The following is a 20,294-nucleotide window of genomic DNA, read 5'->3' on the forward strand; positions in this document are numbered from 1 at the left end:
TTGCCTGGATATATATTCCCTTGAGGAACATTCACTTGAGGATTAACATCACACAAGTTTTCAGTTTCTGTTTAGGCTTCACAACCCCACACCATAGCTTCACTTCCTTATATACTATTGACTGTGACATCATTCCCCTAGCTTCACACCATTGGTCATAAGAACATAAGAATAGCCTTACTAGCTCAGACCAATGGTCCATCAAGCCCAGTAGCCTGATCTCACAGTGGCCTATCAAGGTCACTACTACCTGGCCAAAACCCAATGAGTAGCAATATTCCATGCTACCGATCCAGGGCAAGCAGTGGCTTCCCCCGTGTCTTTCTCAATAACAACAAAACAAAAAGAAATCCAGAATTGCAGAATGGAATGTACAAGGTTTAGGAATGTTTATTAAAAATCTATATAAAATTGTAATCCAAAGTTGTGACTCTCACATACATGGAGTCCAGACCCAACATGGTCCGTATTTCGGAGAAATACTCCTTCTTCAGGGGTCCGAAATGTCCAATATGTCGCAAGTAGAGAGTCACATGGTTCACAACATGGTTGTTTAAAATCACTAAAAGTATGTGAGTCGAAGATGAAACTTCTTCCAGGCAAACGCACAGGAAATTGTCCAAATGTTTCTTAAAACCAGCTATGCTATCCACTCTTACCACAGCCTCAGGCAATGCTTTCCAGAGCTTAACTATTCTCTGAGTGAGAAAAAATTTCCTCCTATTGGTTTTAAAAGTATTTCCCTACTGTACTACTATCTCACAAACATCGTGGATAGTTTGCCTGTGATTTCCAAGGATAGTCTCACAAACTTTTGCTGTGGTTTCCGGTGTTGTGCTTGTTGATGGTCATCATCATGGAATGATGTTCATCCGTCCTTGAAACATTTGTACCAAAGAAAGGTTTTGCTTTGGCAAAGGCTTCCTGGAGCATACGATGGTTTTCTGCAGCAGTTTTTTAAAGTTTGAAACAAAATTTGATGCAGATTATTTGCTCAGTAAAGTCCGTCGTATTGAAATCCGATGAGTCACTAAAACACAACCTTACAAAATCGCACAGAACAAAACAATGCGACCACTCAGCTGCACGCCCGTTTGCACACTGATTTATAAATCATACTGCTGGACACTTCTAGCGGCAGAAGGGCGTTTATATCCAGTTAACGTGCGCTGTTCACATTCCCCGAACTTTTGGGTAGCACTTCGTATACAGCCTCATGATATATAATTAAAAACTAATCCTTATTTCATGGTGAATAACTTTTGGACTATAATGTATCTTAAATCGGAAACTTTCTTTACATAGATTGTTCTTCAAAAAACAAACTTGTTTTAAAATATTGATATATATATTTTTTTAATCATCAATTTTTATCCATCCTGAATCCTATCCCTCTCCCACCTATATCTTTTTGCATGATCCTGGCTTTTTTTTATTCTCTGTAGTACAAACAGTATTACTGGAGAACTGTATATTTTGATGTAAATTTTTCCATTTTTATCACAGGTGAGCGACTGGTGGGAGGAATACATTTATTTGCGTGGACGGGGTCCTATCATGGTTAACAGTAATTATTTTGCAATGGTAAGTGGCATTTTGGTCAGTGTTATATAATAGGCAGAGAACATTTTTAGAGAGCTGTGATTTCCAAAGAGAAATAAAGATCCTGCTCTTCAAAAACTTTATCAAGACTAACTAACCAAGTGTGTTAAAACTAACTAACTAACTAATGCCATGCGAAAGCATCCCCTATTTCAGTTCCGGACACAATTTTGTAATCAGCACCTAATCCTGTAACACTCCTGGAAATGTCCAACTGACCTCTTTTGTAATCCTAGAACTGCAAGGTTAAAGTGGGATAGAAGTTGCTAATGTAATCATTTCTGATAAGATGTATTTCATCTTTTTATGGTGTAAAAGAGATCTTACTGTATGTACGAATAGGTTTTCTTTTAAAAGTAGTGAGGCCTGGTTCTATAAACTGCGCCGTTGTTAGTGGGTACCTTAAAAATGGCTGCCGATCATGTGTCAATCACTTGACAGTGCCATTTATAGAATCGCGGCTTTGGAAAAGGTAGGCGCCAGAAATGTAAGCCAGGGTTTTCAAGGCCTACGTTTCTGGTACTGACCTTTTACCTACTTTACAACACCTAACCCCACTTCCAATGCAATAGGTGTATCAGTCAGAACAAGCAGGTTATCTCTTGCAAGCCGCAAGCCTCTGCAGAAGGAATCTACTTCTGATTTTGTCTGTAACCCTCCTAGTTCACTGAGAGTACTACTGCCATCTACAGTTTTTCCGTTTTGCTTTTTTTCTTTTTTTTTTTTAATATAAGTTTTATTGTAAAAGCAGTCAAATACACACAACCGTGGTCTGGCAGACGACCACATAACAGATATAACAACAAAGCAAAACAGTAGGAAATACAGAAGCTTCATAGCAGAGGAGGTGTATTCATAACGTCCGTCATGAAGGAACATACAATCGATGGAATGAAAAGGAAGAATCTCATCAAAGGGAGTCTCAAAAGGCGCCCCCGAAAGGAACCTCCTCAAGATAATAAAGACTGCAAAAACATTTTTGTCATCATTAGAAACCCCTCACCCCTCACTCACCCAGCCATCCAACAGATATAACTATCCAGCACAAACAATCAACACATTTCACAACAGCCACCCTCCTAGCACTCCACAGACATACCACAATCAACCGATCTCGAGAGTCGCGAGCAAGTAGGCCAAAGCAGGCCCCAATCAAGGAGCCGCCCATACCTAAAAAGGGGACCATATTTAAGGCAGGGCTCTGGGAGCTGCGGAGTCAGCCGCAACTTGAAATGCTCTCCACAGGGAAACATATACTACCCTATCACGTCCAATAGATGCCGTATGGGATTGAACTTCAAAAGCAGCGAGCTCCCGCATGCGGTGGAGCCATTGGGTGAAGGATGCGGACTCAGGCCCCACCCAATGTAAAAGCAACAGCTTCTTCACCATTAAGAGTGCAGTGTACAAAAACTTCTGATACGGTTTGGTAAAGCCTGCGGCGGATACGTCCTCCATGTCACCCAACAATAAGAGGCCATAAGACCGGGGAATGGTCCGGCCGATGATGCCCTCAAGAAAAGGGAGAACCTGGAGCCATAGGGCTGCATGAGGGCACTCCAAAAACATGTGCAGTAGGGTGCCCCTCACTCTCTTACAATGAGAGCAAATGTCATCATCCCATAAACCCATGGCATGTCCCCGAGCCCTAGAGATGTAAGTCCGATGTAATATCTTAAATTGCATTTCCCTAAGGTCCATTGATCCCGTGAATTGAATAAGGTTAGTAAAAAGTTCCAGAAATCGGTGTAATCAAGAGCTAAATCTCGAGACCACAGGGCCACAATCCTAGGCAGATAAGAGGAGGGGAAGCGCATTTTTGAGTAGCCTGTACCAAGTGGATAAAGTATTTGTCTGAGAAGGTAAGAGTGCCAAGTAAGAGTCCAATTTTCCCAGTGCCCAGGTCTCTCCCCACTTTCGATTAAGGGAAAAATAGTAATGTCTGACTTGCAAGTATGCCCAGAAATGCGAAGCCGGGAGATCCCATCGGGTCTGGAGGAGTGAAAACGCGGGGAAAGTCCCCGAGGTTTCATCAGAGAGATTTCGCAAGCCGACACAGCCCCGGGAGTCCCACAATTGAAACCCCGTGGTACCCATCCCCGGGAGGAAGTCTACGTTACCCACCAGGGGCAAGAAAGGAGAAGCCTGTGGGGCCCGCCCCTGCTCCTTCCGCCACCACCACCATGCCCGGCGCAGCGGTTTCAGGAGAGGGAATCGGGAATCCACCCCCGGGAGAGACCGGGGGGACAAATGCAATAAAGATACAAAGGAACGAGGAGCGCACCACGCCTGGATCCATCCCGATGGTGAATACTTATAGTGGCCAGAGATACCCTCATGGACAAAGCGCATTAGGGAAGCAACGTTGTACCTGCGAATATCAGGAAGATTTAGGCCTCCTTGCCCAGAGTCTAGGGATAAAGTAGCAAAACTGATGCGAGCCCGTCTTTTGCGCCACAGGAACGAGAGAAGAATAGACCGAAAGACTTGGACATCCTTGTTCAGGATCCAAAGCGGAATCGTTTGAAGCGGATATAAAAGCTTCGGCAGGAGTACCATTTTGAATAACGCCGCACGGCCCCACAGGGAGAGGGGTAAATCCTTCCACTTCTCACATAGAGCACGGATAGCCTCATTATGATGGAGAACATTGTATTGATAAAGAAGATGAGATTGGGTGCTCAAATAAACGCCAAGGTATCGCATGGGTTTCCGAACCGGCAGAATCGGTAAAGCGTCATGCCATTGCTCATGTCTATGAGAAGCCAGAGGCAGGAGTTCCGATTTGGCACAATTAACCCTAAGTCCCGAGACTTTCCCAAAAACTTGAACAAGAGAAAGAGCCTCCGGTAAGTGTGATGGTGCGTTTTCCAAATATAACAGAATATCGTCCGCAAATAGATTGATGCGACTTTCCTTGGCTCCAACCTTAATACCGAGAAGCGAAGGATGAGATCGAATCTTAACCGCTAAGGGTTCAATAGCCAGAAGAAAAAGTAGCGGGGACAGAGGACACCCCTGGCAAGTACCTCGTGCAAGCGGAAAAGAGGAAGTAAGTTGTCCATTAATAAAAAGCTTAGCCTGAGGCAAAAAATAAAGACCACGCACCCAGTCCACAAACATGCCTTCCAACCCATAGTGCCCCATAACCCAGAAGAGGTATGACCAAGATATGCTATCAAACGCCTTCTCCATATCGAGGCCCACTATAGCCGCCTGGTTATTTCCCCCTCTGCGAGAGTAAATGGCCATCAAAGCTCTCGTGAGATTCATGGAGGCATATCTGCCAGGCACGAAGCCCACCTGATCTTCATGGATAAGGAGGTGGAGATAGACGTTCAGGCGTTTAGCAAGTAACGCAGCTAGCAATTTTGCGTCTTGATTAAGTAGCGATATGGGCCTATAAGAGCCCACCTGGGACGGGTCCTTACCCGGCTTGGGTAACAAAACTACATGTGCCAGATTGTAGCGGTCCACACCTTTTTGGGAGTGCAAGGAATTAAAAGCAGCCGCCAGAGGGTCAGATATAACGTCAGACAGAATCTTGTAGTATTCCGGTCCATAACCATCCGGCCTGGGAGATTTAGTCAATTTAAGGTCTTTAATACCCAATTCCACCTCAAGACGAGTTATGGGAGCATTCAGAGCCTGAACTTGAGTCGGTTGGAGCCGGGGAGGGACGATATCACCGAAAAAGCGGTCTCTATCCACGTCCGTCGAGGGTCGCTCAGCATATAGATCTTTGTAATATGATACAATACGATCTTTGTAATACGATGTATGTGTGCTTCAGTCGTATGTGTGTGACCCTGCGTGTCGGTAATAGCGGTGATGACTTGTCGCTTACGATAGGGACGGACCAAGCGCGCCATCAGCCTCCCAGCTCTTCCCCCCCACCGATGTAAGTTATAACGACGAAAATACAGATCCCTCTCCGCTCGCCCTGAGAGAATCGTATCTATTTGCTGTCTAAGTGTATGTATGCGGATACGATCAGCCTCCTGCTGAGTCCCCTAGTGGCGCCTCCGCAGCTGTTGGAACTCGCCCGATAGCAACAGCAGTTCCGCTTCCAATTTCTTTTTCCTTCCCGCGACATACGCGATAACGAAACCCCGTAATACTGCCTTGGAGGCCTCCCAGAACAGCCCAGGATCAATGTCAGGATCAGAATTGGTATTATAGTAGTCCAGCCATTTTTCCCTAAGGTATCTACGAAAACCAAGATCTTTAAAGAGGTATCCCGGGAAACGCCACGTCCGAGCCGAAGAGTCAGCTGTAATTTGAAGAGAGAGCGTCACAGGAGAGTGATCAGAAAGAGGAACGTCCTCTATCTCCACAGCACAAACAATGGGCAGCAGCGTGGGAGAGAGCAAGAAGTAGTCAAGACGAGTGTAAAGATTGTGAAGATTGGAATAAAACGTATAGGTACGCTCCGTAGGGTGGAAGAGGCGCCAAATATCTAATAGTCCTAACTGCGTGGTCAAAAAGTTAACTCCTTTACCCATGTGGTCCTTAGGGAAGCGTTTAGCGGGCGCACAATCTTGGGAAGGATCCGCTGTTATGTTAAAGTCGCCCCCCATGAGGATTTGGTAACCCGGGTACTGTGTCAGCCGCGACATCAACCCCGAGAAGAAACAGTGATTATATATGTTAGGAGCATATACATTACAAAATAAGTATTGCCTTCCCCAGAGCTCACCTAGCACTATGACATATCGGCCTTCTTTATCCTGGATAACCTTATGCAATTGAAACGGGAGTTGTTTATGGACCAAAATGGCCACCCCCCCTCTGACGAGTGTTGTAAGAAGAGTAGTACACCTCACCCACCCAATCCCTCCTAAGTTTCTCGTGTTCAACATTTGTGAGATGGGTCTCTTGTAGGAAAGCAGTATCGATACGTTCCCTGCGGAACCAGGAGATTATTTTTTTCCGTTTGACCGGGGAGTGGATCCCATCCGCATTAAGGGACGAAAATTTTAGATTAACCATTGTCCACCTGGCCTGGATCGATAGGAGCAGAAAAGACAGTCTGATAGTGATAGAGGTAGAAGAGCCCCCCAGCAAGGTCCTCCCCCTGCTCAGCATCAAAGGGATCATATATTAGCAAATGAAGGCAATACATAACTACCCGCGCTCTCGAGACTCCACACATACATCCCCAATCATACCCCCCCGATACACTCCCCCCCACCCCCCTACCTCCCAGCCACCCCCCCTCCGAACTGACCTACCTTCCATCACTCTACCCATCCCGGAACCAGTGTAGAACCAGTGCCCCGCACCCCCCCCCCCAGAAAACAAAGTGCAGCATGATATCTATATAGTCAGCACAAGAACAACAAAAGTAAACAAACACGCTCTTCAAATGTGGCAATAAACAGAACGTCCACCCCGGGCTTCACAGCAGGCTGCAGAGGAAGAGAGTCATGCCCCCTGCACGATGAAGCGGACCCGGATCCCACAGAAGGGGCTCAATGGGTACAGGTGGCAGGAATATAGCCATGGGATGTGTAAGTCCAGGAGCCACAGTCCAGAGGCCGCCAGCTTCCATCTCTCTTCGGGCCCTGGCCAAAGGATACCATCCCTGCTTTGACAGCAGAGAGAAAGCCCGCTACCTCCCTGGTGGGCTATACGATGTCAATCGGGCCCACACCGGCTTCAGATCCCTTAAGGAGCCGGCAGTCCCTCCAGGTATGAACGAAGCGCTGCTGGAGTATCCATCATGACCACGCCGGTGTTGGTTTGGATGCGCACCTTAGCAGGATATTGAAGAGTGAATTTAATCCCTCTGGCATGAAGCTGTGTGCAGTAGGGCGCCAAAGCCCTTCGTTTCTCTGAGAGCCGGATGGAAAAGTCCTGAAAGAGCAGAAGCTTGGTGCCATTGTAATCCAGGGAGCGGGCTCGTCGGTATGCCTCCAAGATACGGGCCTTAATCGCATAGTTGAGAAATCGGGCTATAACAGGACATGGTCTGGCCCCCTCAGCACGTGGCGCTCCTATGCGGTGTACCCTTTCCACATGCACCGGGCCCAGGGAAGCCGTGAGTCCCAGGGCCTGAGGCAACCACGTGGCCACCAGGTCTCCTAGCTCAGTGTCCCGGACCGACTCCGGCACCCCTATGAGCCTTAAGTTATTTCGACGGCTGCGGTTTTCAGCCTCCTCAGCCCGATCATCCAGCTGCCGGACCTTTGCTTCCAAGGCCGCCAGTCGCCCATCCGCCGTGTCCGCCTGATCTTCTTGTGCCGAGATTCGCTCCTCAGCCTGCTGCAGACGCGCAGCGTGCCCTGCAATGCTGTCTTTTACTTCTTCCAGCACAGCATGCAGTTTAGACAGTTTTTCATCCAGCAATTTAGAAAGATGGCAGACTGAGACTTGCATGTCTGCCTCGTGCTGGGACGCAGCTGCCGAGATCGGGCTGGGGGCCGCCATTTTTTCCGGCTTAACTGACCTCTCTTTTCCAGGCCTCGGGGTCCTTATCGGCATGCCGGCCGATCGCAGCTGATCTGCGCGCCTCCGAGCGCTCACACGGTAGCAGGAGAGAGCCCAAAGTGAAGTAGTATAAATTCAGCGCGGTGCGTGCAGGCTATCAGCAAGTTGTGCGACGATTTCTGGGGGAAGGAGCGGAGTCCGATCTACTCGCGCCCGTTCAGCGCGCTAGCGTCACGTGACCCCTCAGTTTTTCCGTTTTGCATGTGAGCCTTTTTTCTTTATTTTCTTTGAGTTATTTTCAAATTTCTTTGGTTTTTTTATGTTTGGCAAGTCCCTGTTTGTGGGTCCAGCTGTACCTGTGAGGAGAAGAAGCAGATGGTTTCAAGTTTAAGTTTCAAGTTTATTAGTGTATTTCATTAATCGCCTATTAAAATTACTAAGCGATGTACAAAATCAATAAAGAGCAATAAAAAGAAACTAACAATATACATAGTGGTTACATATTATACATACATGAGTCGGGAGGAAAAAAGGTTAAAAGTTACAATTTTTAAATTTTTCGGTAGAAATAATGGAAGATACAAAAGGAGGGGGTGTTTAAAACCATAGCATTATTACAAGCATATCCAAAAAGTGTAAAAAAATTTCAGTTATTAAAAGCGTCATTAAATAAATAGGTCTTTAATAATTTTTTAAATGTAGAGATATCTTTTTCAATTCTAATGTAATGTGGTAGGGCGTTCCACCATTGAGGTCCCATCACAGTGAACATATCTGATCTACGTGTTCCAATAATTTTTAAAGAAGGTACAGTAAGTAAATTTTGTCCAGATGAGCGAAGTGGTCGTTGTGTATTGTGTGGGATTAAGTATCTAGATATAAATAAAGGTTCATTTGATACTAGTGTTTTAAAAATGAGTAATATAATTTTGAATGTTATCCTGTGACCTATTGGTAGCCAGTGAGCATCTATTAGTAAAGGTGTAACGTGGTCATATTTTCTTGCGTTAAATATTAATTTAATGGCCGTATTTTGTATTAGTTGTAATCTCCTTTTTTCTTTCTGTGTGATATTGAGAAGAAGGGCGTTACAGTATTCAAGTGTGGTGGTCTGCAACTGAGAGGCCAAATCCCTTGTGTACCTGTTAGCCAGCCTGTAGAAGCATTTTTGGAGCTCGGGGCCATCCCCGGTTAGCGTAGCTCACCTACTGCTTGGCAGAGGTTTGAGCGCAGACTGTCAGGCATCTATAGGAGGCTCAGTGGTGTCTTGCAGGGTGCCAGCTGTGTTTTCGAATTCCCCCTTCCTGTTGTGCATCCATTGGTCTGCAGGAGTGGGGGTTCAGTCTGAAGATTCAGTGCTAGAGAGACATTCTAGACGTGGCAGTGATTTCTTTTCCATTTTCATCTACTGTTCAGAGCTGAGGCAGGCTGTAGCACTTTCCCAGCACAGGTCACAGTGAGTAAGGCTGTCAAGGCCTGTGAGGTAAATCAGAGGGGAGAAAGGGGGGCTGCAGAAATTGCAGTTTTCAGTGGTCTGTACTTGTTCTCCTATGTTCCCCCTATCCCAAAAATCCTAAATCCACCAGTTTTTGCATTTAATTTAGTTGGTTTTCCAGTGTTGTTGGCACAAAAATCTTATGGCATCCATTTTGAATGTTAGCAATCTTTTTTTCTAAAGTTCCCTACAGCTTCAAATCATCTAGTTTTGCCTTATTGAATGGATTCCATGAGCTCTTTTAACAATAATCCTTGCCGAGAATGGGTAAATTTTACACCTCAGGATCGTCCTTGCGCCATGTGATGTGCTGCACGTGCAGGACATAACATAGCAAATTTCTAGACTGCATAACCCTTAATTCAATGCTGTTAACAAAAGATTATGCTATGGGAAAATACAGGAATAATGTGATATACAGAGATTTAGTTAACCAAGAATTTGGAAAAAAGAAAAGTTTTCTGTAATGTTCATAAGATGTAGATCTAATCAACAATGGACGGAAATCTTTGTTGTAATAAGTTTCTTGATAGAAAAGACAATGCCCATGATGTTTCTTACTTTTACAACCCTTAGCTGAAGGGAACGTAAATAGGGCATGAGATTTTGTACTCTTCTCATCTGGCTTCGCCTCTCCTTTACACTCTTTGGTTCAGGCAATTTTTTTCTGGTCCTAGAAATAGTGACCGTTCTGCACAAAAGGGCACAGAAGCCACAGAGCTGAAGAGTGACTTTTCATGTGACTCTATGCTAACTGTTATGGCTTTTTCACTGGAATTCATCAATTTAATGTGGAAAGCTTTTCAGGAAAGCCATCCTTCCAGGACAAAGGCGGGCTGCGCTTCAGACACTGCATGGGAGAGCGCGGCCCCTCTGGGTGCATTTGCCTCTGTTGTTTGCTTCTCAAGGCCTTGGAGATTATATGGATGGGGACACAGATGATGATGATTCTCTCACTGTTCCCTTATTGTCTGTTTTGGAGGATGCAGGCCTGCAGTCTGGTGCTTTGGATCCTGGGGATGATCCCTTGGTTCTGTGCTTATTTAAGTTTCAAGTTTATTAGGATTTTATATACCGCCTATCAAGGTTATCTAAGCGGTTTTTACAATCAAGTACTAAAGCATTTTCCCTATCTGTCTCGGTGGGCTCAGATAGGTAAAATGCTCTGGATCTCATTTCTGAGTCCCTACATGAGCAGAACTTAGACTCTCATAGAAACATAGAAATAGACGGCAGATAAGGGCCCACGGCCCATCTAGTCTGCCCACCTTAATGTCCCTCCCCTACCTTTGCCCTGTGAATAGATCCCATGTGCCGATCCCATTTGGCCTTAAAATCAGGCACGCTGCTGGCCTCAATCACCTGTAGTGGAAGACTATTCCAGCGATCAACCACTCTTTCAGTGAAAAAGAATTTCCTGGTGTCACCTCGTAGTTTCCCGCCCCTGATTTTCAACGGATGCCCTCTTGTTGTCGTGGGACCCTTGAAAAAGAAGATATCTTCCTCCGCCTCGATGCGGCCCGTAAGATACTTGAACGTCTCGATCATGTCCCCCCTCTCTCTGCGCTCCTCGAGCGAGTATAGCTGTAATTTGTCAAGCCGTTTTTCTTCTTCCTCTTATGAGTGAAGTGAAGGTTGCGAGAGCATGTTTCAGCTGTACTGTATCCTATGGCACAGGAGTGCCAGCAGCTTTTTATTCATCCTAAAGTGAATTGCTTGGTAGCGCAGGTTATTAAGCGCACCTCTCTTCTGAATGAAGGTGGTGTGGTGCTCAAGGATATGCAGGATCGCCATCTGGATGTGATCCTTAAGAGGCTTTTTAAAGTGTTGGCCTTAGGAGTCAAAGCAGCCTCGGCTGTGTCCTTTGTGACGCATGCCTGTCTTTCCAGGCCACTTACTCTGAAGTGCAAGGGAGAAGAGCTGTTCCTCAGTTCCTTTAGTCTGGAGTGGCTTATGTGGTGGTTGCGCTCTATGACATTATTTGGGTTATGAGTAAAGCATCAGCTTTATTCCATCTCTACCCGCAGAATGTTCTGGATCAGACAATGGGCTGGAGATTCCACCTCTACAGCTACTCTCAGTAGACTCCCTTCTTAAGGGTCTGGTCGATCTTATGTCTTGTGTAGTAGATCGTCGACCCAAGACTTTGGCATTGTGACAAATCCTGTCACTAGTGTAAAATCCTGCATGGACTCTGCACAGGTTAAAGCTGTCCCTAGTTCTGTGAAAAGGAACAGACCCTTAAAGTCAGCAGAAAGTACCAAGAGCAGTTCAGAAGTGCAGCAGATAAGGGAGATCACATCCAGGGCTGGAATACTCTGACTGGAAAAGTGTCACAAATGGGGTGCCACAGGGTTCAGTGCTCGGGCTCATACTCTTCAACATATTTATAAACGACCTGGAAATTGGTACAACGAGCGAGGTGATTAAATTTGCGGACGATACAAAGTTATTCAGAGTAGTGAGGACACAGAAGGATTGCGAAGACCTAAAATGAGACATAAACACGCTCAAGGAATGGACCACGAAATGGCAAATGAGGTTCAACGTGGATAAGTGCAAGGTGATGCATGTCGGTAACAAAAATCTTATACAGGATGTCCGGTGTAGTACTCAGAGAGAGCCCCTAGGAAAGAGACTTGGGAGTACTTGTAGACAAGTCAATGAAGCCGTCCATGTAATGATCAGCGGCAGCAAAAATGGTGAACATAATGCTAGGAATGATTAAGAAGGGGATCACAAACAGATCTGAGAAAGTTATCATGCCGCTGTACCGGGCCATGGTGAGCCCCCACCTGGAATACTGCATCCAACATTGGTTGTCGTACATGAAAAAGAACATAGTACTACTCGAAAGGGTCCAGAGAAGAGTGACAAAAATGGAGGCTGGAGGTGTTGCTGTATAGCGAGAGGCTAGAGAAACTTAAATCTTTTCTAAAAACATTCCTTTTCAAAGATGCCTTTCAAGTGTAAATGTCCTTTTACTGTTTCTAAAAATTTTTTTATCTTTTATAAGTCCACTCGTATTGGGCTTACTTGTTTTTAATCCCGCCCTTTTGTTTATACCTTTATATCTTACTTTTCTTTAATCATTGCAGTTCTACCCTTTTTTCCCCACTCGTACCCATTTGTCTAATCGTGTATGTCATTGTTTTGTCTAATCTTGTATGTTTATTTTGTTAAAGTTATGTATAATTGTATTATCTGTTTTTACCCTATTTTAAAATGTATAACCACCTTGAAATAAATGATAAGGTGGTATATCAAATTTTTAATAGACTTGAAACTGGGCCTTTTCTCCCTTGAAAAGAGGAGACTGAGAGGGGACATAATTGAAACATTCAAGATAATGAAGGGAATAGACTTAGTAGAGAAAGACAGGTTGTTCACTCTCTCCAAGGTGGAGAGAACGAGAGGGCACTCACTAAAGTTAAAAGGAGATAGATGTTGTACAAATGTAAGGAAGTTCTTCTTCACCCAGAGAGTGGTAGACAACTGGAACGCTCTTCCGGAGTCTGTTATAGGGGAAAACACCCTCCAGGGATTGAAGACAAGTTGGACAAGTTCATGCTAAACTGGAACGTACACAGGTAAGGCTGGACTCATTTAGAGCACTGGTCTTTTACCTAAGGGACGCCGTGTGAGCGGACTGCTGGGCAAGATGGATCACTGGTCTGACCAAGCAGTGGCAATTCTTATGTTCTTAAAAGTTGCAAAACGCCATGTTTCAAATTCTTCACGGGCCGGCAGGAAATTTTTGCGGACCGGCACCGATCTGTGGATCACAGGTTGAAGAACACTGCTTTAGACTCTCATCTTCGATTTACAGTCGCATATGACTCTCAACAGATTTTTTTTTTACACTTATGTGGAAATATACAGAGTACTATTATTTATCTTAAGCCAGGGGTAGGTAATTCTGGTTCTCGAGAGCCGGAGCCAGGTCAGGTTTTCAGGATATCCACAATAAATATGCATGAGATAGATTTGCATCTCAAGGAGGCAGTGCATGCAAATCCATCTCATACATATTCATTGTGGATATCCTGAAAACCTGACCTGGCTCCAGCTCTCGAGGACCGGAATTGCCTACCCCTGTCTTAAGCCAATGGAGAAAAATAATTCCAAAGTTGTCATCCTAACTTATTTATGGACTGCACTGTCAATTAGAGAATTTTTACACATATGTAGATTCAAATTTATTGTATTTGTCATTATCTGCCCCTGTTTGAAATTGAATGTGGGTTGTGCTTGCAGGACTTTGAGAGTTAGAATATTGGAGCAGCCCCAGTGATAACTTATAATCAAAACCAACATAAGTCCAGTCAGTTGTTTGATTTGTAATGGGACAAATACAAATTCTTTCTAGGGCAATAAACTTGTTTGTTGTCAAGGTTTGGGTCTCAATGATGGCATTGAGGGGAGAGCTGTGTTAGCCTCCTGTCTTTACATGTCATTGGGCACATTCCTATCTATTTATTTATCTCCCTTTTTATAAAACCCTGCTTAACCTCCCTCTCTCCATTGCTGTAGCTCACTGATTCTCCCAGCCATTTTTCCTGTAAACTGCCTCGAACTGAAAGGCTTTCGCGATATATAAATAAAGATTTTTTTTTTTTGTAAATCATTTTTATTAATGAAGCAACAAGAGAAACAAACAGAGTACATAAGTAAAATAGCAAAAACCACAACGGAGGGTTTATTACAATAGTCATCTGCAGCAATACTTGAAACAGCCAAAAGACAAAGTAAAATAGCAAAAACCACAACGGAGGGTTTATTACAATAGTCATCTGCAGCAATACTTGAAACAGCCAAAAGACAAAGAAATATTCCAGAAAATGAACAGCCCAGTTCCCTCATCAGCTCCACCAATTTTCAATTTTTGAGACAACAGAGCCACCCCAAGAGCCCCCTATGCTAAAAGCAACACACACTCCACCCGAAGCAAACCAGTCACACTTACGAACATTCACCACACACTCCCCCCATTCAGTCAATCCCCCCCCCTTACCCTCGTTTCTGGAGACCAGAGGTAACCGTAGGAACACCTGCCACAAGGCCAAATAAGCCAACACCTCAGGGTTGGAGGAACTTTTATGATAGCTCAGCTCAAAACGAGCCAAGTCAAGCATCTGGCGAACCCAACAATCCAAGGGGATAGGCCCTGCTTGAGTCCATAATTGTAAGATCAGACGTTTAACCGTCAACAAGGTCAAGTAAATAAATCTCCTCTGAGGGACAGTGAGGCCCTGCTCTTCCAGCAGGGTCTGATCGCCAAGAAGCAATGTTTTGTAATCCCATTCTATAGGACGCTGCAGAACTAAGCGAAGCTGCGCAAAGGAGGAGTTCCATATAGAGAGCTCAGGGCACTCCAGAAAGGAATGCAGGAGCGTTCCCGGGGCCCCTCTGCATTTGGTGCAAACAGACTCCTCCCACAAACCCAAGCGAGCACCCCGTTCAGTAATGATGTAAGCCCGGTGAAGGATTTTAAATTGGGTCTCCTGCCAGGCCGCGTACTTTACAAATACATGCAAGATCTGAAAAAGGTCCATAAAGGAATCAGGAGTGTACCAGGTAGCCAGGTCCCGATTCCAGGATTCACGTAACAAAGTCAAAGTCCCCTGAGAAGCAGAAGAACGGACCACCCTGTACCAAACCGAAAGAGAACTCAGAGCAGCCGGTACACTCAGTAAGTATCCATCGAGGGGTCCGCAAGTCCAGTCCTCACTATACTGCAAACAAAGACTCTGATAGTAATGGCGCGCTTGTAAATAAGTGAAGAATTGAGTTTTAGGAATATCCCACTTATCCTGGAACTGGGCAAAAGAGGCAAAAATACCCGTGGCCTCATCCATCATATGAGAAAGAGTCAGGGCCCCTCTGGAAGCCCAAGCAGAAAACGGAGACCGGCCAAGACCCGGGGTGAAACTGGGATTACCAGCAAGTTGCAAAAAGGGAGAAGCCCTGGATGATCTAGCCTGCGCCCAGCGCCACCACCTCCAAGCCTGGCAAAAAGGACGTAAAAACTGCAATTTGGATGGCAACGGGCCCCCCCTACCACTAGGAACATGCACAAGATTCAAAAAGGTAAAGGGTGCACACCAACCATCCATCCAGCCCGGTGGTGAGAATCTAGTCACCCCCGACACCCCCTCATGAACAAAACGCATTAAAGCCGCTACATTATATGCATGAATGTCCGGGAGACCCAAACCCCCCTCCCGCTTGGATAACGTCAACTTCACATACGCGATACGCGCTGTCCGGTGACGCCAAAGAAACAGTGAGAAAAAAGATCGGATCTTGCGGACATCCCGCTGCCGCACCCAAAAGGGCACTGCTTGCAGAGGATACAACAATTTAGGTAATAAGATCATTTTAATTAACGCTGCCCGCCCTAAGAGAGATAGCGGAAGATCCCGCCAGGTCGAGCAAAGAGTCTGAATTTTGTCCATAGCAGCCAAAATATTACTCTGATACATAACCTTGGGGTCCGTGTGCAGATAAATGCCAAGATACCGCATCGGCTTATGCACCGGAGGGATCTGCAAGCCCGCGTGCCAGGGCTCCCAGGCAAGACCCGCCAGCGGCAACAATTCCGATTTCTCACAGTTCACCTTAAGACCAGAAAGAAGACCAAACTCAGACACCAAACGGAGAGCCACAGGTAGATGACGGGGAGTCTGATCCAAAAAAAACAAGATATCGTCTGCAAATAAAGTAATACGACACTCCGTAGTCCCTAAATGGATACCACGCAAATCCGAGCTAGAACGGATCTTAATAGCTAGCGGTTCAATAGCTAAGACGAACAACAGAGGAGAAAGGGGACATCCCTGACGCGTTCCCCGGCACAAGGGAAAGGGCTGCGAAAGGCCTCCATTGATAATGAGGCGCGCCTGTGGCTGCTTATAAAGGCCCTGAATCCAGGTGAGGAAGGCCCCAGCTATGCCATATTCCTGCAACACCCAAAAAAGGTACTGCCAAGATATACTATCAAAGGCCTTTTCCATATCGAGCCCAACAATCGCGGAAGTACCCCCTCCCCCCCTGTGGTCATGAATAGCGGTCAAGGCCTTGAGCAGATTCATGGAGGCATACCGCTGAGGAACAAATCCTACCTGATCCGCCCCAATAAGCTGAGGGAGGAATGCATTCAGCCGAGCCGCCAGGATAGAAGCCAACAATTTAACATCCTGATTTAATAAGGAAATCGGGCAATAGGAACCAACCTGCGTAGGGTCCTTCCCAGGCTTCGGAAGCAATGTGATGTGAGCTAGATTGCTCGCAAGGCCTGCCGGAGAAGAAGTGAGGAAGTTGAAATACTCTCCCAGAGGCTGCTCGAGCACATCAGGCAATAATTTATAATAGCTTTTTGATCCCCAACCGAATTTCCTCCAAAGAAATAGGGGCATTCAGCTGCCCTGCCTGAGCTTCGGAGAGCCGCGGAAGACAAATATCCCGAAAAAAAAAGGTCCTTGTCCTCCTCCGAGAAGTCCCTCCTCGCGTAGAGGTCACTATAGAAAGCCACAAATTGTTCCCTGATTTGAGATTCCTGAGTGAAACTCTCTCCCCGGGGATTCCTCACCAATCGAATGATTTGTTTCTTCCGATAAGGCCGGACCAAGTCGCGAGAAGTTTGCCTGCCTTCCCACCCCACCGATAAAGACGAAATTTCTGATAATATATATCCTGACGGGCACGGTGGTCCAGAATCTCATTAATCTGGGAACGCAGAGATTGAATTTGCAGGCCATCCGTTCCCTGTAATGTTATTCGATGACGTTTACGAAGCTCCGCCAACTGCCCAGAAAGGGCAAGAAGCTTCTCCCCTTGTTGTTTTCGGACAGTAGCCACATACTGGATGATATGCCCCCGCAGCACTGCCTTAGAGGCATCCCAGAACACCGCCGGATCAATGTCAGAGGTATTATTATACAAGTCATAATCCATCCACCGGGCTCGCAAATACTCATGAAACTTCTTATCATAATATAGAGCGGCAGGAAACCTCCAGGAACTATCCCCCCGTCGGTCCGTAACCGCCAGGACCATCACGACCGCCGAATGATCTGAGAGCGTGGTCTCCTCTATAGAAACTTTGTCCACCCGGGGGAACAGAGCCTGGGAAACTAGAACATAATCCAATCTAGAATACATGGAATGAGGATGGGAGTAAAAGGTATACTCTCTATCAAAGGGGTGAAGAGTTCTCCAGGTATCTACCACTGCTAACTGTTCACAGAAGAAGTTCACTCCCCTGCGGGTAGAGTTCTTTAACCGCGGCCTGGCAGGAGAGCAGTCGATAGTCGAGTCAGCAGTAAAATTAAAATCACCGCCCACAACCAACTGATATGAAGGATATTGAGCTACAATACCCAACAATCCCGAGTAAAAGCTATGGTCGTAGACGTTCGGTGCATATAAATTACAGAGGAGAAACTGGAAACCCCATAATTCCCCTAAAACCAGAACATAACGACCATTTTTGTCCTGAATGGTCTTATGAATGTTAAAGGGCACTGATATGAAGGATATTGAGCTACAATACCCAACAATCCCGAGTAAAAGCTATGGTCATAGACGTTCGGTGCATATAAATTACAGAGGAGAAACTGGAAACACCATAATTCCCCTAAAACCAGAACATAACGACCATTTTTGTCCTGAATGGTCTTATGAATGTTAAAGGGCACATTTTTATGAACTAAAATAGCCACCCCCCGTTGTCTGCCATTATATGCGGAATACCTCACATCCCCAACCCACTCCCGGCGCAGCTTCTCGTGTTCAGCGCTAGTTAGGTGAGTTTCCTGAAGGAAAGCAACATCCGCATGATGGTGCCGGAGCCAGGTAAGAATTTTCTTACGTTTTATAGGTGAATGGATACCATCAACATTAAGAGTAACTACAGTCAAATTAACCATAGCTGTGTAACATAAAAAGCCACCATTTCAGCCACAGACTACAAAAAAGGAAATGTCCCAGAAACCAGACCCCCCAGCCAGGCATGGCTCCCATGGATAACAGAGCCCCACGGTCCCTCCAGTCTCCTGTCTGCCAAGTCCCCACCGTACCCCATCCCCTGAACCCTCACATACCACCCAACAAACATCCCCATCCATCCCCACCCACCCCTCTCCCCACCACCCTCCCGGAAAGCCTTCCCCAAACCTTCCAAACCCCAATCTCCCAAAAGAGCTGCATGCACTCAACCTCCCTCACCCCTCCCCCATCCCGAGCAGAAAAGTAGCAAAAAAGAGAAGGAAAGAAAAGAACTACCTAAAGCTGACAAAGCCCTCCCACCGGGCCCCCAGGTATCCCGAACTAGCGTCAAGTAATGGCCCCCTCCCCCCTCTCCAGGGGGCGGTAGAAGTCTGGCCATAGTGCCCTAAGAAAAAAGAAAAGAAAGCCCCAAATACAGACAGGCCCCCCCTACCTAGTACTTACAGGAGTAAAGGAAAAACAACAGGCAGGGAGCAGAAGCCATACATATAAAACTGAACTGCTGTACAGCAAATTACCTGAACAGTGTATACACAACGGTACTATCTGAAACGCTGAATTCAAACAAAAAAGAGCTAAGGCTCAACCCCAGACTTGCGTCCCCCTATCCCCCCCCCCCGTTAAGGCACCCAATCAACACAGAAAGAAAGAGATACCGAGATAAGAGAAAAAAAAAAAAAGAGAAAGAAAGAAGGAAGAAAATAAAGAGAAAGTGTGGCATGGGAAGGAAAAAGTACGAAAGGAAGAAGCTCGAGGAGGAGCACAACAGAGCGCCCGCTACTTACCCCGGGGGCGAACATGAATCAACCCCCCCAAGCTGCGGGCAGGCCAACTAAAGCTCCTAGTCCTCAGGAAAAGAAAAGTGCCATAATACAAGTAATGAGCATAGCAAAAGGAAACGGAAAAGGGAGGAGAAAGGACCCCGGGGGAGAGCAGCCCCGCCCGATTAAGCACAGCTCGGACACCCGCTGAAAAAAGTCAGGAGTCCCTGCCCTCTCTCAGGAACCATGTCAGCAACAGTAAAAGTCACCATCAGCGTCCAGGGATCCCCCCTCAGCGGATAGTCAGCCGGGCAGTCCCTCCAGGAAGGCGTGGATCTCAGCAGGGGAAGTAAAATAGAGGGCCCGATTTTCGTGGTGTACCCTCAGCTTAGCCGGGTATTGTAACACGAACCGCATCTGCCGCTGGTGAAGTTGTGTACAGTAGGGAGCCATCGCCCTCCTCTGCTCCGCTACTCTCGGCGAATAGTCTTGAAACAACAAGATGCGGTGCCCCTCGTAAGATAGAGTCCCCTTTGCTTTATAGCCGCTGATAAGCCGTTGAGGATGCGGGCAATCACAGGTCTTGGTCGCAAATCTCCTTCTCGGCGGCTCCCCAGCCGATGCGCCCGCTCAACCAATAAGGGAGTGCCGCCAGGGTCCATTCCCAGCTCCTTGGGCAGCCACGTGGAGATCAGGGCGGGAAGATCCGCAGCAGGGAGAGATTCTGGCACTCCAATCAGCCGGACATGATTCCTCCGGCTACGATTTTCCAGATCCTCCGCTCGGTCTTCCAGGCGGTGGCATTTCTCCTCCAAGGACTGGATCCCCGCTTCCAAAGCCACTGTTCGATCCTCCTGTGCCGACACTCGATCCTCCACATGCTGGATACGAGTGGCCTGCCGCTCAACGGTGTCCTTCATCCCATCCACCGTGGTCTGCAGCCGAGTGAGCTTATCATCGAGAAATGCGGTGATGAAGTGTTTTATTAATTCCTC

The 20,294-nt window shown here is 46.3% G+C and overlaps 1 protein-coding gene across 1 annotated transcript in view; it reads left to right on the forward strand.

Annotated features, from left to right (window-relative positions):
• The window catches only part of LOC117352161 (carnitine O-palmitoyltransferase 1, liver isoform-like), a 238,881-nt gene that overhangs the window by 61,005 nt on the left and 157,582 nt on the right, over positions 1-20,294 (forward strand). The window contains 1 exon segment of the mRNA XM_033928380.1: positions 1,507-1,584. Coding sequence (XP_033784271.1) covers positions 1,507-1,584 — 78 coding nt within the window.

The sequence above is a fragment of the Geotrypetes seraphini genome, chromosome 19 (genome assembly GCF_902459505.1).
Source record: "Geotrypetes seraphini chromosome 19, aGeoSer1.1, whole genome shotgun sequence".
NCBI classification, from domain to species: Eukaryota; Metazoa; Chordata; class Amphibia; order Gymnophiona; family Dermophiidae; genus Geotrypetes; species Geotrypetes seraphini.